Raw genomic sequence first — 16,370 nt, 5'->3', positions numbered from 1 at the left:
TTCAGGTACAATGGATGTAAACCGGCATGATGTGTTTCACGAATGTCGGTAAATAAAAAGTTAATAAATAAATAAATAAATAAATGATTTTAATGATAAGTTACAAATTTTTACTAATTTTTACTAATAGGTCTGAAATTTCATTTTTTAGTTCCTTCAGAACTCTGGGGTGTATACCATCCGGTCCAGGTGATTTACTACTCTTTAGTTTGTCAATCAGGCCTACCACATCTTCTAGGTTCACCGTGATTTGATTCAGTCCATCTGAATCATTGCCCATGAAAACCTTCTCCATTACGGGTACCTCCCCAACATCCTCTTCAGTAAACACTGAAGCAAAGAAATCATTTAATCTTTCCACGCTCTAAGTGGCCCTTTAACCCCTCGATCATCTAACGGTCCAACTGACTCCCTCACAGGCTTTCTGCTTCGGATATATTTTAAAAAGTTTTTACTGTGAGTTTTTGCCTCTACAGCCAACTTCTTTTCAAATTCTCTCTTAGCCTGTCTTATCAATGTCTTACATTTAACTTGCCAATATACAGCTGGTAAGAAGCAATCCTGGAGATAAGCATGGCCCCTTGGAATACTCGACGACCAACATTGTCGAGGAACTTGTGTTCTTTGACAGAAGGGGTAGAAGAGTGTGGTTTTGTCCTTTTTGCTTTCTTTTGAGCTGATTCCACCACAACTGAGTGGTGGTCAAGCTGAGATTTTTGAAAGCCAGAGGCTGACTGTACCAGATAAGTAGTGTCAGCCTTTCTGTGTACTGGGGCAATGGATCCAGGATTTTCCCAGTTCTTTTTGAGGAGGTCAAGAAGAACTTAATGAATGGGAATAGAAGTGATCACCTTAGGGGCATCCAGGAATTGGAGAAGCTCCATCATCTGGTGCCTATCATCTTGCTCCGTCTGAAGCTGGAAAGGAACCAATTCTGACATTTCCTTCACAAAATTAATGAAAGAGAGGTCCTCTGGAGGAGAACGCTTTCTACTTTCAGTAGGAGAGGGAGGTGAAGGCAAGTCATCGGTGTCTGAGGAATTATCATCACCGCAGGTGTCATAAGGATCATTAGGCTGACCTGTAGGACGAGAAGGGGGTTGGATACGCGAAGGCCCCGGCTGAGGCTCCGAGAAAATCAAAGGAATCGCTGGGGGCACCGTGGACGGCCTGGAAGGTATCGGTGCCGGTATCGAAGGCATCGATGGTGCCGATGTGCGTATCGCTCCCGATGAATGAATCGGTGGCGAGGGATGACATGGCATCGATGGCTGAGGCAGAACTCCTGAAGGAGGGATGCGAAATGGTGTTTCTCCTCCCGATAAGGCTGTCATCGGGGAGGGCACCGGAGCCATCGGAGACCTGGGAATCACCGGAAGGGCAGTCATGAGTGCCTCCTTCCGGGATAGCAGTGGTGCCAGCGCTGCTGGAATCGGGTCGGTGACCAGTTCCACTCTCGGTACCGATGTCGGTGCTGGAGGGACCTGGAGCCATAGCATCGCCTTGTCGATGGCCTCCTGGACCAGCCGGTCCAGTTCTTCCCGGAGACCTGGGGCAATCAGCTCCGGCTCCGTGACTGAAGAGGGAGGCTGAGGCACAGTCGGAGGGACCACCTTTACAGGCGGAATCGCGACTCCCAAACCCCGATTGGGTGAGGGTGGCCTCGATGTCCCGGTCGCAGGAGTGGTCGGTGCCGTTCCTGGACGGGGCATCTTCGATGGTGGCTCGGACGGTGGCTCGGTCGATGATTTCGCTCCCTCGACGGTCTGAGACTTACGATGCCGATGTTTCTCCCTTCGATCTTGAGGGGGAGAAATGGGAGTCGATGGCCGTGAAGATGTCTATGGCGGGCGGTCACCGGACGGTTGTCGATGTTGGTGCGACTTCGGTGCCGGTTCCGATGACGTCGATGCAATGGACGGCGTCGGGGTGTGAGCACGGAAGAGGAGTCCCATCTTCTCCATTTTGGCTTTGCGACCTTTTGGTGTCATGAGGGCACATTTGGTGCAAGTCAGGACATCATGCTCACGGCCTAAGCACATTACACAGACTCTATGAGGGTCTGTTATCAACATGGTGCGAGTACAATCCAGGCACAGACGAAACCCCGACGCCATGGCCATAGAAAAATCGAGCCGCAGTACGGTCGACGGCCAGTAGGCCGCGAGGACTAAACTCGATGGTAATTGACGAAAACTGCGAAAAAACTTACTGGAGTAAGAGGAGGGACCCCTGTGGGGCAAAGTTATTTTAAATAAGTCCGTGAGGAAAAATTCCTGTCAGGAATGTGTTCAGAGCTCCTAAACCGCGAGGCTACTGCTGCGCGGAAAAAAGACTGAAGGGGGACCCCTGCTGGCTGCGGGGTTAGTGCCATGCTGGGCATACCCAGTAGGGGCCAGTCAAAGTTCTGGAAACTGACAGAAGTTTTCCGTGATTGGGCTCCATCCTGATGATGTCACCCATATGTGAGGACTACCATCCTGCTTGTCCTGTGAGAAACACACATACACAAACATGAACCAACTGTATGCCGCCTATGTGAGAAAAAAATAGATAACAAAAGCAGAGAATGAAGGTGGTAAGATGTCAGTTCATCTTTCTGAAGCTTATTAATATAGAAGTCAGTTTGGCCAAAAGGTAAGGTTGGCACTTCAATACCTTTCTGCTCGTCCTTCACTATGACCCATCACAGCTCTTCTACAAAATAGGAAATCCCTTGCTTATGTGCCTTTTCTTCACTAGTACCATCCCCTTGGAACAACCCACATTCCAATGAATAAGAATCCCCCATGCTCTCTTGTCTTCCACTCTAAAACGGAAGACTCACTCTTTCTAATTGCTACACTTCAATGCCTAAATTCCTGAATCTACTGTCCTGGCTCTGCTTCCTTCATTTAGCTTTGTACCATTCGTTATTACCCTTTAACCCAGATGCACTTTTCCCATTTTTTATCTACAGATAAATTGTAGATGCATATCTCTAGATGGTGTTCTCCGTGGAAAGCAGAACAGCCAGCCACACAAGTGGGTGATGTTATTCTACAGTGCCATGTCAGAGCACATACCCTCTAGCTCAGAAGAAAAAATAACCTTTCTGAATATGCACAGGATTTTGTGCATTGGTGTCACTGTGCAAGCCTCTCAGTCCCATTTCGAGCTAGCTTCAACTATATGGGGAGATGGGAGGGATTGTGTTACTGTTTATTCTGCTGTCCACGGAGAACACCATCTATAGGTAAGCAACTATGCTTTCTCTGTGGACAAGAGGAACAGTCAGCCACACAAATGAGGATTCTCTAGCTAATGATTGCAATCTGTCCTATTTGAGATATATATATATATCTATATCTATATATATGACATTTTCTTTTTTAATTTTTTTTTTTTTTGCAACCCAAGGAGATAGGAGGAAGGTAGTTGAAGCTTTATTTACATTTTTTTTTTTTTTAAGAACTGCCTGGCCAAATGTATTGTCGTTATGTGAATCTTGATCCAGACAGTAATGCTTCGTGAAAGTGTTTGATGACCACATAGTGACCATGCATATATATATTGTAGATCCAAAAAGATTGAAGGTGTGTCATTGTTGTTGTAAATGTTTGTACTTGGTGCACCTTACTCTTTTGTTGAACATTAACTCCCCTGCTGCCAAGAAACAATGTGAGAGACATTGACAGATCCATCTTGACAGTGTTCATTTTGAAACTGGAAGTACCTTTGGAGCACTCAAAAAATAGAAATAATTGTGAAGATTTTCTAAAGGATTTAATTCTGTTTATATAAAACAGTAGAACTCTTCCTGATGCGCTGACAACGAATGATGTTTAGGGAGAAAACAGGAAGCACAATAGATTAATTCAGGTGGAACTGTGTAACTACCTTGGGCAAGAACTTAGGATGTATTCTTAAAACCATTCTATTCTTAAAACTTTGGGTGTAAGGGGTATAATGCGCCAAAATCAAGTTCATTAACTCTGTGAGCCGAAGTGATTGCTATCAAGAATAAAGCCTTCCATGTTATGTATTTTAAGTTCACGGTTGCTGGAGACTTAAGAAGCCCCACATTAACTGAAATGGTCTCATATTTAGATGCCATTAAATAGCAGAATTTTGATTGGAGGTTCCAAGTGGTATAATTCTTTTATAAAACTTGACACTAGTGGTTGCTGCAAACCAGGCAGATCTTCCAAGCAACGATTATGCTGCAATCGCAGAGAAATGCATTTTTACTGAATTAGACTTCAAACCATAATCAGCTAGGTGCAGATGATATTGTAATAGAATGGAGGACAGGAAAAGGGATCACTGTTATGTGCTGCATACCAGAAAGAGAATCATTTCCACTTGAAATTATATGAATGCCTCATAATTGCTTTCCTAGCTGCTAAAAGTAATGGTTAAGGCCATGTTATGAACTAATTCACTTTCAATTTCCATGCAGTTAGGTGTAGAGATTGAAGTCTGGGGTGAGGTAGAAAATCATTGACCTGAGTTAGATTTGCAAATATTCTCTGTTCTATTGGGGGGGGGGGCGGGCGCTACTGTCAAACTTTGCAAACAAGGAAACCATATCTTTCGAGGCTAAAAAGGGGCCTCTATGATCATTTCCCCCCTTGTCTTGCCTCAATTTCTTTATAGTCATTGCAATCAGAGGGAATGCATACATTAGCTCCTTGTTCCATGGTACTGAAAATGCATCTGACGTCAGTGAGTCTTATGCTAGTTTCCTGGAACAGTAAAGAGAAGGCTGCAGTTTTGAGAAGAAGCAAAAAGGTCTATCCCTGGAGTTCCACATTGCTAGAACAGTTATTCCTCTCTATGCTGTAGTTGAGACCCTGTTCATGTGGCTGGAGACGATGACTCAGGGTATCTGCTATAACATTGTTATTTCCTTACAGATGAACTGCAAATAAGTGAATTTTCCCTGGTTGTGCCCATGTACACATTTTGTGAGCTTCTTTGCATAGTTGCAAGGAACCCATTTTTCCTTGTCTGTTTGCATAGTGACATAGTAAATGACAGCAGAAAAAGGCCCAAGTGGTCCATCCAATCTGCCCAGAAAGTCTTTTTTTTTTCAGGGTAGTAACTGCTGTTCTGGGCAAATTACCTCGAGGCTGTCTGTTAAGGCTAGTAACTGCTGCTCCGTACAGGTTGACATAGGTTATACCTTATCTTCATTTCCGTCCTTTAGCCACTATGGATTCTCTAGGTTATCCCATACCCTTTTGAATTCCATTACTGATCTTGTCTTTACTACCTCTTTCCAGGAGGGCATTTCATATATCTACCACTTTTACTGTGAAAAAAAGTCCCAACATTGTCCCACTTGAAATTTCATATCATGACCCCTAGTTCTATAGTTTTCTTTTGATCAGCAAAGGTTTGATTCTTGTGCATCATTAATACATTCCATGTATTTAAAGGTCATATCTTCCCTGTCTCTTTCCTCCAGGGTATACATATTTAGGCTCACTCATAAGTCTTCCTGTGTAGAACCCTCACCATTTTGGTTGCCTTTCTCTGGATCACTTCCATCCTGTCTCTATCCTTAGTTTTTATAAAATACTAGCGGTACCCGCCACGCGTTGCAGTGGCAGAGTCAGGTTCTTTTCCCTCCCTCCTCATTTACCTCAGTCACTCATCCTCCTCCCCCTTGGTCACTCACCCCCCCTTCCCTCTCCTGTCCCCACTCCAACTCTCTCCCCTCACACTCACCTCTCCCCTCATTCTCCCTCCCCTCACTATCATCTCCCCCCACCTACTGCCTACCCTTCAGATCAGAAAACTTTTGTCTTTCTATTTCTGTGGGAACCCCCCACCCCCCAAAAAAACACCAATCCCAACCCTTTAAATCAAATAATAACCCCTCACCCTCCTGCCCCCCCCCCCCAAGACCTGGGAAATTAAAATTCTTGGTGCTACATGTGCTCTGTCCCTGGGCGTCTGTGTGCGTTATGTAGCCAAATAGGGGAGTGCCTAACCAAATTTGCACTCCCAAATTTGTTTTGTGGTCTGGGGAGGGCTATTTTGGTGCGTTCCCGAGATTGTGCAAGTTTAGTGTATGTATTTGTGTGTGAACCTCCCCCTTCCCCCAAAAAACAACCCTATAAGAAACGTTCTCTTAAACTAACCACCCCACACTCTCCTGCCCCCCCTCCCCCAGCCCTGCGAAAAACAGTAGCCCACCCCCCTGCCCCCCCCAGAGTTGCTGAATGAATGAAACCTGCTCCCCCCTCGTGACTCCTCCCCAAGATGTTCGCAGTAAATTCATTACCACCCCCTACCCTCCAGACCCCCCGAGATCTGATAAAAATGTCAGTCAGTGGAGCGGGCTTTCAGGAGCGGTCCGGGAGCGATGTATTGGCATTGGACGGTGGGCTGCGAGCACTGAAACGGGTTCCGATGGCCCTTTGCCCTTACTATGTCAGTGGGGTGGAGCAATGGCAGCGGTAGGTCCTCTGACATAGTAAGGGCAAATGGCTGCCGGCTGCCAGTCCTGAAAATGGCGCAGAGGGGCCCTTGCCCTTACTATGTCACATGGGCTACTGCCGCCATTGATGTCCCCGAGTGGCATAGTAAGGGAAAATGCCGTTGGCGCCATGTTGATTGCTGGCAGCCGACGGCCGTAGTGCAGGAGATGTGTCCCGGACCGGTCCTGACCCCCTGCTGGAGCCTCCCGGACTTCTGTCAGGTTTTGTGTGTGTTGTGAGGGCCTGGGAAGTAAATAAATTTGGTATGTGTGTGGGGGGTGTGTGAGGAGGGTGGTTTTGTGTGTTTTGGGAGGCTGTGGGAAGTAAATCAATTTGGCATGTGTGTGGGGGTGTGAGGAGGGTGGTGGGTGTATTTTAGCTGTAAAGGAAATAGTTATCTTCCGGCGAAAAAAGTGCGCAAATGTGTTAAAATGGAAGTGAAACGTGGACCTGGACTGGCGAAATGATTAGTGTAGCGTGTGTTAGTGTAAGGTGTAACAGATGGTGCTTACGTCCAGCAGATGTTGCTGTTTTCTGGAAAAAATCTTTAAACCTATTTTACCTGTCACAGGTGTGACATATCTGTAAAGTAAGTACAGAAGAACCTTCCTGTATGCGAAATGAAGGTTGTGTCCAAATTTGAAAGCAATCGGTTCAGTGGTTTCTGAGATTAGTGATTTTACCCAAACTATTTAACATTTTTATTTATATAGACTGCTACTTGAGTGTTTGTTTGTATCTGGATATAAGATTGTTGTTATCTATTACTTGCAGATTTGAAGTACTTTGAATATGGCTCTGAACCCTAACAGACTGATGTGCAGCATGGACTCTGAAGAGGTGCATTTTCCCTGTGTACAAATTGTGCCGAGATGAGTACCCTAACCTTGCTGGGATACATCTAAGGTTAAAATCCTCTGGGGTTGTATAAGAGGAAAACAGAGTCCTTGTTGAAGAGTTGATGTAACTATCCACCATTCTAGGAACTGAGCGAGTCATTTAGTTATTGGAATTCTGTGAGACAGATGATGTATATGTTGATTCCAATGAAACTTGAGACTCTATCGATGTCTCATGTATAGACCTGCTAGAAGTGTTGCATGAACTTTGGATGTCATGTAGTCCAACATTCTCATAAATGACTTGGCTGTGACCCAATGATGACAGCAAAGTGCTCGAACAAGATCTACCAATGTATACACGTTGTATTCTGGTAGAAATGCTTTTCCCTTGAGTACTAAGATGTGCTCCTATAAATTCTAATTAATGTGTCGGGGGTCATTCTCAAAATTTATGACTAATCCTAGGTATTTGCAATGTCTGAACTGCAAATGCATGGTTTTCTTTGGAATAGTTGTACAATGTACTCAATATTAGATAGTCATCTCTAAATATGGTAAAACTATCACATTGTTTTTTCTTAAATGTGCAGCCACACATTTGGAAAATGTTGTTGGAGCTACAGCCAGGCTGGATGGGAGAACCTTATACTGATAATGGTTTTTCTTCCAGTGAGAATCTTAGGTACTTCTTGTATAATTTGTGTATTGGAATGTGAGTATAAATATCTTTGAGTTCTAAAGTAGTGAGCCATTCTTCTATTTTTTTTTTTTTGTAATTTAACTTTTTATTTGGAATACAGTTGTTATACAAGCCATAAAAGTTTCATACAGCTACATCCCCAACGAGACTGTCTCGTAATCCAAACTTTCTATGTAACCCCACCCCCCTCCAAACTGATGCATGGTATTAATAACAAACATCAGCCATTCTTCTATTTTAACAGCGGAAGAATGGTACCTAGGGAATTCATTTTAAACTTTCCTTTTTAGAAATACATTCAGGTTTCTGAGATCCAAGATAGGTCACAATTCTCCTGACTTCCTTGCAATGAGGAAATTCTCTCTTTCTGTTTGGGATGAATTGACAATAGGGATTCTATTTCCTTCTTTAACACTTGCAGCTATTTCTATGAATGTCACAGAGGGCATGGAGGAACTGCCAGTAAGTAGAAGGGACTGAAAATTTAAGCAGTAATCCTAGTTGATTATCTTGAGAACTCATTTGTCTGATGTAATTAGTGAGCATTGGGCACCAAAAAATTGAAGCCTTTTGTCCTACTGGAAGGCTCTGAGATGGGGAGAATGCTGTATTTAATGACAGTCAAAAACTCATGGCAGGTTTCTGAGGAAATTGAGTTGGGTGTTTTTCTCTTGGAAGAGATCTTGATTGCTGTTGATGGAGTTGAGGTTGGCCCTGCTGTTGATGGGGAAACGCATACTGTCTGATGGTGCTGAGCTTCGGTGTGGCCTATGTTTGGTATGACACTTTTTGGACTTGGTCCCAGGTTTGTAGGAGATGGTGATTTCTTCTTTGGGGAGTCAAGTTTTTAGGGACTTCCTCTTTTGGGCTTGGAGCTATGGAGATTCTGGACCTTTATTGATTTACTTCTTGATTTCAGCAGGTGATGAGAGCTCATATTTGAGCTTTATCTCCTGTAGGCATAGGCTCTTGTAAACAATCATCCACAGGTATCAAAACTGGATGTGTTGTGTTCAGTTCCAAACATGTATGGCAGATGTCATGCAGATTCTGTCTTGCCATTTTGTGGTGACATTTCGCACAGGATTTAAATGGGAACTTTCCTGCTCTTGAAGATTTTTCAGTCATGAACAGAAAAGACTAAATCTACTTTTTTTGGCTCAAAAAACAAAGGGTGAAAAACAAAAATAAACTTGTGGACAAATATCTGAAATTTAAGGGATAAAACTTGAAAAATCACAGCAACAATTAAACTCTAAGCATTAATAAAGTGGACATAAAGATTGATAGACTCACACGTCACTAATGCAGGAAATCTTACATATGTTCAAAGGTTTTTTTCATCTGAAGTAGAGAGAGAGAGAAAGTATGCTCCAACATGGCACCATAGGATGACATCATCCATTTGGGTGGCTGACTTTGTTCTGCTTGTCCATGGAAAAACTGCTTAGTACATATGCCTTTTTCTTAGTTTTGTAAGAAGCCTTGGCTAGGGCACTATATAAATAACCTCCCTTGTCTAACCTACTAATGGCTACACTTTCTAATTCTTTCCCTTGAGATGTGGCCTATTCATTTCCTTTCCTTAATAATATCCAGGAGTCAGCCAGAACAATGGAGCTCAGAAATAAATCAAAGTATGGTTCGACATTCCTGCTTGCAACCATGTCTGACTTACTGATGCTACCTTTGTAACTTCTTTATAAATATTACAATACACAGTATTACAATACACAGAGAAACTCCAGAGACCGCTGTTGACTAACTTATAAAAACAAAGATTACAATAATCTGAAAAGCAATGGCACAGTTACTGAAATGTTGACAGGGGATGAGTAGCACACTGTAAAAAAGGAAGATGGGAAGATACCATTCCTGAAGCTCTGGAGAAGGAATGAGACCAGCAGTGCCATTTTTGGAGTTTTCTAGTTTCCCCTGCCACCAGTTATGGTCATCTTTACTAATGATCTGAATGATGTCACCAATTCGAAATCTAATGCCAGCTTCTTTGCAGGGGATGAGGTCATCTTTAGCTGGGTCATACTCAAATTGTGCTCTTACATAAATCTGATAAAAAAAAAATTCGTATAGTCACATTACATTTACCAACAATAGTGATAGCAGCATAAAATCATTCTGTAGATCAAAATTATTGCATCAACATACATGGATGAAAAAATTCAACAGCAAAAGAAAGGGTGAATGTCAAAACTGAAAATCTAAATAGAAATCAGCGAGTAAGCAGGGCAGTTACACCAGATAATCCCTACTCTAGAGACTGATACTTTTGATATGGAAAAAATGAATAGCTATAATCTAGAACACTTGCAGAGAACTCCAGCTTCTAATAATTATTAAAAAAATAATTGACCAATACAGTGAATTAAAAGTGGCACTCTACATCTCAGTATTAACCAACGATCTACAACTATATAGTTTAAACCATTAATGAATATGGCACATGAACACTACTGAAAACATTTTCACTGTCAGGCCACAATGAGGTTCAAGGATATTAATGATAAAAAAAATTACTACAAGAACAATTTTTGCACTACACTGTTAATCATTGAAGCTCTCATCTCACCTTCTTTAACAGTTTCTAATTGAGTGCAACCTGTACAGCTGGTAGGGATGGATGGGAACAGCTGCTCCTGTAACTACAGACTTCTAGTGTGTGAAGAGGCACAGGGCAAAAACCTCTACAACTACTCAGCACATGCAACTGGATAATCATATGTACCCTGAAGAGTTTACTACTACTAGAGAATAAATGTGTTATTTCTGAACCACTGTCTGCAATTACTTCATTTTTACAGCTTCTTGACTTATTGGAGTTGGAAAGCCTCAACCTAAAATGAAGTAATCAGTTAGAACATGTACAAAGTACACACAAATAAGAATACTGGAGACAAAAATAAAAAAAGGACAAGATAATACTATTGACATGATTAGAAACTTCAAGAGGAATGATGCAGAGAGCCTGTGATAAAAACAAATGTTCTCACTAATGTGGTCTAATCTGGATGTCAAGGACTATGGATTATGGGGAAAATGAGGATGGGGAAGGGGGAGATTTCAATCTTCTGGTACAAATATATTAAAGAACCCTATCACAAACTTGCAGAGGGATCTTTTCACATTTATAGGTATGAACAATTTGCAGTATTAGGCTATATTGGTTTGTTGCTCTCCTGTCACTATTCATGGGATTTGTAACATGAAGTATAAGGACTCAGTATTGTAATCCACATTTGCTTCTATAATGCTCAAGTTACATAACATGAAAGCTTCACAACAGGTTTCTTGATGGACTCAGTTACATTTTGAGTTTGGGAGCTTTGGATATTTGATATGTCCAAGTTTAGGATGTGACAACTCTTGTTCAAAAAGAAAACCATTTAAGTGACAACTACCAAACAGAGAGATTGAGCAAAAATCTTAATCAAGAAGAAACTTTTAGCATTCTAAAAGTGATACCTCTCTCAATCATCACTATGAGGCACTTAATAAATATGATTTACATAGTCATGTATGTGCTAAACACTTAGAAAACTGACACCCCTCCCACCTTCCATGAATACATAATGACCAATCATACTGATCAACAAGAATATAACCCAAAGGCTGAGCACCCAGTTTACCACATCCCAAACAAACTGGCACCACCAAGCCCATACTTAATCCAATCAACACGATTATGTCTCAAGATCGATAAACTCTGCCCCACCAAAATACAAAGTGACTCCTACCACCTTTCCCCCTACCCTAACAATCCAATTTATCACTAGCCAACCAACATCCAACCATATCAACATAATTATAGAAAGAGGATGATACTTGGGCACTACTCCACCAAAACCAATAACAGGACAGAACATACTTAATACAATTCAAGTCAGATATGGAAATACCAAGTTAAAACACCCATTAAATGCATGTACTTCAATGTCAAATCAGTAATGAACAAGATCAACTTATCCACAATCTCTTAATTGAAAATATCCAGATCTGGTTTTCATAGTAGAAACTTGGTTGAGAACAAAAGACCTACCCTAACACACAGCTTATCCCATCAAGATATAAAATCAACCACGGCTAAACAAAACGGTGGAAGAGTAGCAATCATCCACAAAGACACTGTTCCAGTTTTAGAAGTAGAAACAGAGATCCTTATGTCCTAGGAAGATGTATATGTGAAAATGGCACAAGGCCACAAGCTAGATCTTCTACTACTATACTGCTTCATCACAATACTAAATAAAATAGAGGAAAAACATTACTTTATTGACCAAATTATTACTATTATTAATACTCCTCCTGATACTGGGAGACTTTAGTGGGCATTTTGAAAACTCAAAACGCAAAGCAGCCAGTAACATCTAGGCATCAACACATGCATTAGGCCTACAAAATATGAATTTGTACCTACCTGTAATGCTAATACCTTTTGACTTGCTACTCACCTCTCTCACCAAGAACACAAGCAGATCCATCCAAAAACCCAAAACCTATCCAGTGACTTGGTTCCATCACTTCATGATCACATTTGACCTCAACATATAGTCAACCAAGAAAGGCTTAGTACCACAGAAATTAATTCAGAAAATCAGAGGGAAAAATCAATGCTGCACAATTTAATAAAAATCTAAGTACCATAAGAACATAAGAAATGCCATGCTGGATCAGATGAAGGTCCAAAGTAGAAACTTTCCATGAACATCCAGTCCATAAACTGGTCCACCACTGGAGCCAATCTTATCAGATGACCCTGGACTAAGCAGCACCAGTGAAAAATAAAACAATTCACCCCAACTGTTCCATACCATGGTTTACAGAAAACAAAGCAACTAAATAGAAGCTGCCAAAAAAAAGGATGAAACCTCAGATAATAAAGTTAAACCAACTACAAAAGCAGTCTACAATCCCAAAACAGATGAGACAAATAAAACAAACACACTAACTCTGACCCCCAGAAACAAACAAAAAAAGGAAAACCATCACCATAACCAGTACATCACCATAAACAAAAGAAGAGACTTCAATAATATAAACTTTAAATATATTTTTAAAAACCCCTCAGTGAACTATTAGGAAACAGAGGATCCTCATCAGATCCACGTCCAGCGTGCTCCTCAAAGACCTGCCAGACAATCTTATTTAGTAAAACACTTGAATGCTTCCCTCTAAGCAAGCACACTACCTAGACCCACTAATATCAACCCAAGATAGACCTACACTAAATTCCCCCACCTCACTTGACACCTCAAAATGTGCCAAATATTGCCTAATATCAAGCCCTCCTACACTGGTCAAACTCCTGGGGTCTGTGATTACTAAACAGTTAAAATACTACAGTGGGCCAAATTAAAAGGAGCTTTCATAAAGGCAACAAAATTTTATGTAAGAAAGATAAATAAAGGTAAGAGGTGGCTGACAAAATAAAGGCAAAAAGATCAGCATTCAAAAAGTACAAAGGATCTCAAAAAAGAACATAGGGAAGAATATCTGGTGAAGATGAAGGAGATGAGAAAAATCAGGAAGGCCAAAGCTTGAGTGGAAGAAAGGTGTGCCAAAGAGGTAAAAGCGAGGTGAAAAAATATTTTTCTGATATCTGAGAAAGGAAGAAAGCCAGAGGTGGTATTCTAAGATTGAAAGGAGATAAGTGTTATTGTGTGGAGAAAGATGAGGAAAAAGCTGAAATATTAAATACTTCAGCTTGGTGTTCACTAAAGAAGACGGAGGGGGAGGATAATTGCTGGTTGGCAAGAGTACAGATAGGAGTGAGGTAGTTACCGCTTCATTTACAGAAGAGTGTTTTTGGGTGGAACAAACAAAACAAAGTTGACATGACCATGGAGTTTGATGGGATATGTCTCACAACACTAAGAGAAGTCAGAGAGGTGCTGTTGGGTTCACTGAAAGACCTGTTCAATATATCTTTTGAAATGGGAGTAGTGCGGCAAGTTGTAGTTCCGCTTCACAAAAATGGCAGCAGAGAGGCTGTTGGAAATTAGTCTTAACTTTCTGTTAGGAAAATTAATGGACTCTTCTGAAAGAAAGGATAGTGAACTATCTACAATCCAGTGGATTGCAGGATCCAAGGCAACATGGTTTTATTAGAGGAAGGTCATGTCAAACTAATCTGATTTTTTTCAGTTGGGTGACTTGAGAATTAGATCAAGTACAATCACTTGATATGATTTATCTGGATTTAGCAAAGGTTTTGATACTGTGCCACATAAGAGGCTCATTAACAAAATGAAAAGCCTGGTAATAAGTCCCAAGGTGATGGAATGGATTACAAATTGGTTGACTGAGAGATGACAGTGAGTAGTATCATGATATGAAACTCCAAGGGGGTAGACTTAGGAACAATGTCAGAAAATACTTAATGGAAAGATTGGTGGATGCATGGAATGTTCTGCCGGAAGAGGTAGTGAAGAGAAGAGCAGTAATGGAATAAAAAAAGTGGGATAAACAGAGGATCCCTAGACGATAAAGGATGGAAATAAAGAAAACAGGTAATGTGTGTTAACTGGGCTAACCTGCAGAAGACAATGGGGTAACTTGCACAGAGTTGCAGTTATCACTGTAAAATATAAAATAAATATATAAATAAAATTGCTGGGCAGACTGGATGCACCAATTGGGACTTTTTCTTCTGTTATCTACTATGTTGCTAGAAGAGACCAACAGTAGACTCAGACTGAACCCAATCAGAATTCCATATAGCATATAGTACAGATGCTGTCCTAGTTTCTCTACTAGATGACATACAACTACTGATGGATCATGGAACTTCAAGTTTCCTGATCCTCCTCAATCTTTCTGCTGTATTCAGCATGGCTGATCATCAAATCATGCTTAAGGAACTAACAAACACACTTACAGTAGGATTCGGGGGAAAAGAGAATCCTTTCTCACTGGCAGAACCCAAGAAATAATCTGGAACACAAATACCTCCAAAACCTTGGCCACTAAAATGGGTGTACTCCAAGTTTCTCCACTGTCACTGATCCTATTCAATGTATATATATCATGTGTCTTGCAATTATCATTAGAAAACATGGGCTCAAAGTGTACATCTATGTCAACATCTGGGGAAAAAGCAACAGCAGCCCTGGAGAAATGTCTTAAGGAGATGTTGATAACCAGCAACTGACTTATAATAGAGTCAAAATGGAGATCTTACAGATCTACAAATCATCATGACCTGATAATGAACCCCACTCATTCTAGATGATATTGCCCTATATCCACAACACAAGATAAAGAGCCTAGGGAGTCATCCTAGACTCCCCGTTGGTGTGGAAGGGCACACTAAATAGGCTACATGTTCTCTTTCTTCCATCACGTTTCTCTGTTTCTATAGTTCTGGTGCTCCATTTGGGAGGGTTCCAGTTTTATTTAATCAGAGAATTTTTATTGCTAGAGTGGCAAGTTGTTGTTTATGGCTTGAGCAAAGAATCTTCCATGGCTGATATCTTTTTAACTTCTCAAATAAGTATGTGAAGCCAATGTTGGGAGATTAAAAGGGGTAGGTATGTTCCCATTTCTTGGGCCCTTCCATGACAGTTCTGGCAGCCATATTTCAGATTTGTAGTTGGTTTGTTTGTGCAGACTAAACTCCAGTAGTCTGTGTACGAGTATCCCTGCTTGCATGACTATTTTGAGATCATTTGGTTGTAGGTAGGGGTAGAATTGTTTCACCATCCGGAACACATTTCCCCCATACTTACAAGAAATCAATACCATCAATTCACATAAAACCTGCATGAATCACACTACAATGTATACAGACTGCAAGGATTCTAAATCTGCTCGCTAGATATAAATTAGTCCTGCATTAATTGTCCATAATCTAATACCTATAATCTGACTATGGACACAGGAAGTTAACTATTAGGTTAAAAATAATTTGCTCTGTTTTTCATATGCTGTATTGACCCATCACAATGCATGCAAATTTGCCTGAAATGTATTTTAATGAAGTGCTTCTATTTGGGCCCAACCATCAATTATGCAACCTGCTTTGAAGTGGCTGACTAGCTACCAAAGGTGGAATAAAAATACTAAATTAAACAGAATATCAACTTTAAAGAAAGAATAGTCATTGTGGAAATTCACATTTTACTTCTGGGGTTTTCTACACGGTTTTTGATAGTACAGAAAACTTAGATGAGATTAACGGAAGGGATGGGCAGCACAAAATGGCAGGATGAAATTATACTGGCCATTGCATTAAAGCAGCAGTGCTTCCTGGAGATCTATCAATGAAGGGCGTTAAATCGTCATCCTCCTCTGCCAGCACAGCTTACTGTACTTCTTACCTTTGAATACTTTTTCATTTACCAT

At 41.1% G+C, this 16,370-nt stretch overlaps 1 protein-coding gene across 8 annotated transcripts in view; it reads right to left on the bottom strand.

Annotated features, from left to right (window-relative positions):
* CASK (calcium/calmodulin dependent serine protein kinase) overlaps positions 1 to 16,370 on the bottom strand; it is a 1,033,919-nt gene that overhangs the window by 102,186 nt on the left and 915,363 nt on the right. For all 8 annotated transcript variants that reach the window (XM_029603127.1, XM_029603128.1, XM_029603131.1 and 5 more), the window contains one exon: positions 9,883 to 10,079. In XM_029603127.1, coding sequence (XP_029458987.1) covers positions 9,883 to 10,079 — 197 coding nt within the window. The remainder of the gene's footprint in view (positions 1 to 9,882; positions 10,080 to 16,370) is intronic.

This window comes from Rhinatrema bivittatum, chromosome 5 (genome assembly GCF_901001135.1).
Source record: "Rhinatrema bivittatum chromosome 5, aRhiBiv1.1, whole genome shotgun sequence".
NCBI classification, from domain to species: Eukaryota; Metazoa; Chordata; class Amphibia; order Gymnophiona; family Rhinatrematidae; genus Rhinatrema; species Rhinatrema bivittatum.
Note: the sequence above shows the minus strand (reverse complement) of the source record. Positions and strands in the feature narration are given on the sequence as shown.